Raw genomic sequence first — 4699 nt, 5'->3', positions numbered from 1 at the left:
GATGATTTGAGCTGTGGTTTGGGTTTGGCTTGGCAGAGGTCAGGCTGATCAACTGCAGGCTCTGACTCGCTTGGCTTCCTCTGTGCAATGTGCCGTCAGAGCAACGCTGCAGGGGGCAGACTCCACCTGCTTCATGATAAAACGTTTACAGTGAGCACGTTTGAATGACCTCACGATGGATTTTGCTGTGTCCATACCAGGCGGCTCAGTGCTTGGAGGCTTCGTGGGAAGGGGAGAAAGGGGAGCAGGGCTGCTGCAGTGCTGGTGTCCATTGTGGTACCACAGAAGCTGTTGTTGTGTCTGCACCCTGGAGAGCACACAAATGATGAAGTGTCTCAGGTGGTTTTTAGCTGATTTCTAAAGGTACTGGCCACCGAATTTCAGTGCAGGGCTCACACTGCATACACTGTGTTGGCTTTGAATAGGAGGTTACATTCTTCTCTGCACTATGTTCTCAACCAGTCAGTTCTGAGAATGTTACTGTTTCTTCTCTCTTTAAGCCTAATTCTACCTCCCACTGCATGTCTCTGATCACAAGTACGTGGGAATAAAGCCAAGGGTTTGTTAGAGGTGTCATGGAGTGTACAATGCCACTAGGCTCCAGCTTTGCTGAGGGCTAAGTTGGGGTTTTCCCTACAGTTGCTTGTAGCAGTAGCTTCAAAGCTTCCCTAAAGAACCATCATTGAGCAGACAGGCCCTGGCTGGCAGCTGCAGAGAGAGATGTGTAGTAGGTGGTGGGCTGCTGCAGGAGGCTGCAGCACTGGAATGAATTCACCAGGCAGTCAGGGGGTTCAGGAGCTGTATTTTGTGTTCCAGTTCATCATACAGAAAGTTTAAGTTCTGAAGGACATGCAGCACTTGGTGAATACATCTATATACAGTCAGCCAGAAGTGAAACTAAGTAATACAGCCATCAAAGGAACAATTCTGGCCTGCCAGATATGGTGAACAGACTCAAGGTGTTTGCTTTTCCCCTTGTTTTTAAAGAGAAGGTTAAAACTATTCAGGTGTGTACCAAGCAGTGTGACAAACTCAGCCAAGCATCAGCCCTTGGCATACTGCTGTGGTAGCCAGGGGGGCGGGGCCTTGTGTGCCCTCAGCACAGGAGAGGGATGGCAGCAAGTGCACAGCCATCACCCTGCTCGTCTGACCCCAGAGCCCCAAACACTGCTCTCTGCTGTCTCAGACGTGGGGCTAGGTGCAGAACAAGTGCCTAGAGCAAGCAGCATAGAGGAGGCTGTGGTAACCCTGTGGGCAGTCACAGCAGAGGAGCTCCACAGCTAGGTGAGGAGGCTCCACAGAGCAGCCAGAGGCAGCAGGTTCCTACATGAGGCTTGATGGCAGCAGCTCCACAAGCAGCTTTCTCCCTTGACAGGATTAAACACTCTGATTCTCCTTCCCTGCTGGGCTGGGCTTGCACTGCACAGCATCGCAGAATGGTGGGACTGGAAGGGACCTCCAGAGCTCATCCAGTCCACCCCCCTTGCCAGAGAAGGGTCATCCAGGGCAGGTGACACATGAACACATACAGCTGGGTTTGGAAAGTCTGCAGAGAAGGAAACTCCACAACCTCTTTGGGCAGCCTGCTCCAGGGCTCTGTCACTTGGACCTTTGGGATTGGTGTAGGACTGATCCCCAGGTGGCAGTGACACACACATGGAGTCTGCCTTGGCTGTATTTGACAGCTGGTGACAGCTGTAGCTGAACCCTGTGGCAAGGCAGGAGATGTGGAGGGCTGCCCTCAGGAAAGAGAACTGGTAGCTGTGGCAGAGCATTCACAGGCCAGTTCCCATTGACCAGCTGCAGTTTCCTTTCTCAGCCTCAATACTACTTGCTCCAAACAACGCAGGCTTCTCTTGGGCCTTGTGTTGGGAACAGGCTGTGCCTGCTGGGGCTGGCCTGTCCCTGGCTGCCTTACTCACCAGGCCATCTCTGAAAATCAGGAGGTGCTGGCCTGCCCTGCAGGGCTGCTGCTGAAAAGGTCCCCAGGCTGGGCTTACCTTACTTCAGCCACAGCTCTTGATACTGCAACGTCAGCTGAAAGCATTTGGGAGGAGGAAGCTCATCTGCTCCCCACCAACACAGAGCTAAGAAGCCAGCACCCAGATTCTCTGCTCACTGCAGCATGCTGGGAGGGGTCAGCACCAGTGCAGGAAGGTGGCTTGCTGAGCCCAGCTCAGTCCTTGGCAGAGGCTCGAGGGACAGCTGGCACCACAGCCTCCATGTCTGGTGCTTGCACAAGTAACCAGTGAGAGAAGTGCCAGGGTCAGGGCAACGCTTGTGGAGGCTGAGGAGCCTGAAGCAGGGGAGGGTTCTCTGCAGTACCAGGTGTAGGTGGCAGCAGCACCTTTCTGGCCTGTCCATACTTAAATGCACAGCTCAGGTGCTGCAGTCACACTTTGCCAGAGGCAGGAAAAGGTTCCTGTTCCTCATTTATGCAGTGCATGAGACATAAGGCAGCTCCCTTCTCAGCAGCTCATGCTCACAGTCAGGGCTACAGCAGAGCAGCCCGTTAATGGCTGCAGTGATGCTCCCCTGTTGGCACAGCAGGGCTGAGAGAAGGCTGGCAGCAGTCACACAGCTCAGTGCTGCTGGGGGGTTGGCATCACTGAGTGCAAACTTGTCAGTTTCTTGTCTTCTCTTAGCCAGGCCCTTGCAGAGCAGGGAAGAACAGCTTGCAGCAAGAGGTGCTGCTAACCTTGCAGGCAGGATTTGTATTCTTAATGTTCACCAAAAGAAATATGATGAATTAAAGCTGCTTAAAAATAAACCTGACAGGCTCAGCTCCTCCCAGCCTCTGCTGAGTGTCTCCCAAGGACTCTTCTGTAACTGCTGCTCAGGTTTGCTGTTTTGTCCAATCTACTTTTCCCTTCTCCTCCACTGCAAAACATGACTGAATGAGCACATGTAAAGGAAATAAATCCTCAGTGAGGAGGCCAAAGCCCGTGGCAGACACTAGAAACACCTGTATGCTTTTATCTGTCCCAGCCTGGCCAGACTAACACCAGATTGGTTTCTCTCTTCCCCACACATAGGAAGCTTGGGGATAGCTTAAGGATTGCCCCACACAGGGACAACTGAGATATGGATGCACAGCTGGCAGAGGAAAGGTTTCCAGGGCCACTACAGCTTGCTCTGAGCCTGACCCACTCCAGACCAGGCTGCTGCAGCTGTGCCAGGTGAGCAGCCGGGCACTGCCCGGCTGGTGCTGCCACTTCCTACCTACTGCCAAGTGGCTCCTAGTCTATGTGACAGCTCCAAGAGCAAACACAAAGGGCACATCGTTAAGTTGTGTGAATTTCACATGCTCGACACTTACAAGAGACACCTACGTGAAGCACAAATACACAAACCCTCTTCTGGTGCACTTCTTAACCACATAGGGACACAAACACAGCACTCTGTGTGGGTCTGGTTCTAACCAGACTGTGCTACAGCTGAATCTCCAGGCTCAGGCCCAGAGCCCTGCTCCGCTCCTGCAAGACAAACAGCAGAACCCAAACAGGCAAGCAGCGTGCTGGGGCTGGCAGGCAGGGGAGCAAGCTGCGTGTTCTGCAGCATGGCACCACAGCAGTACTGACCAGCCTTGCTCACAGCCTGCAGCTGCTGGCAGGACACTTGCCGCAAGCAAGCCCATCTAGTTCTAGCCACACAGCACTGTCCTGGCTCAGGCTGATCAAAATTCAGACTCCCCTCTCATTACACTGTTAAAACCATTTATTCCCTCTTGCATGCCTCTTCCTCGTCCTCTGAGTGGGTCTGGATCTATGGGGGTAGCACAATGAGGTGGTGACTTGCAGAAAGAGGAGCAGCTGCAGCTCAGCTTCACTAAGGACTGGTGGATGCATTGCACAGTCAAGGTGTTGGGCACTTGTTGCATGCCCAGCATTCCCAGTCTAGAGAGGAAGGGAGGGCAGAGCAATTCGTGGCTTCCGCAGGGCCATCGATAGCTGCGCTGCCAACGTCTCAGCAGGAACTGCCCTGGTGCTGTGTATTCACACAGCCAGAGCTATGCAGACATGGGTGGCAGCAGTAAATGCACAGCCTGGCAGGCTGGGGCTGAAGGGCGCTGCCAGGTTGCTTGCCCACCTCATCCCTGAAGACGGCAGACAGGAGACTGAAGGTAGAAAGAGGAGAGAGGCCACAGCTACAGTGCTGTACATCAAAGCACATCCACCCCACGGCTGCTTCCTACACGGTTAACAAGGAGCTCTTTAAGGCAGAGGAGAGACATTCTGTGGATCTAGGTGCTCCTGGCTCGTTGCACTCACATGGTTTCAGTGGCAGAGGACGAGGTACTTTTCCTCAAGCGAGGTCTAAGGGTTCTAGGCGGTGCCTGCAGAAAAGCAAGAGAAGACTGAGTGGCATCATAGCAAACTCACCTGTCCTTGTGGCACCTCTGTGGCAATGACCCATTCCAAGCTTGCAGTAATGGAGAAGCAGATCTGTCCCCTGGGGGTCGTTAGTGAGTGACCATCTGAGGACCGATCCTTGTAACAAACCCAGCTGTAGTCCTTTACCAGGCTCCACCAATACTTTCCCCCTTGCACTTGGTTAGAGGTGTGACCGAGGCTCAGCAGCAGCAGCCAAAGGAGCCAGGGCAGACTGGAGCTGTGTACAGCAGCTGATGGATCAAGAGAGCCAACTGAGGGCAGAAGCCAGCTCTGCTGTGTCTCCTCACCCATCCTGCACTCTCCAG

General features: G+C 53.6%; 1 protein-coding gene across 1 annotated transcript in view; it reads right to left on the bottom strand.

The window, feature by feature from the left end:
• Positions 1-785: 785 nt before the first annotated feature.
• REEP1 (receptor accessory protein 1) overlaps positions 786-4699 on the bottom strand; it is a 75172-nt gene continuing 71258 nt past the window's right edge. Inside the window, 1 exon segment of the mRNA XM_064151710.1 lies at positions 786-4336. Within this exon segment, the coding sequence (XP_064007780.1) occupies positions 4268-4336 (69 nt within the window). The 3' untranslated portion in view covers positions 786-4267.

This window comes from Pogoniulus pusillus, chromosome 11 (genome assembly GCF_015220805.1).
Source record: "Pogoniulus pusillus isolate bPogPus1 chromosome 11, bPogPus1.pri, whole genome shotgun sequence".
Taxonomy (NCBI): domain Eukaryota; kingdom Metazoa; phylum Chordata; class Aves; order Piciformes; family Lybiidae; genus Pogoniulus; species Pogoniulus pusillus.
The sequence above is the reverse complement of the archived record's forward strand: the minus strand, read 5'-3'. Positions and strand labels throughout refer to the sequence as shown.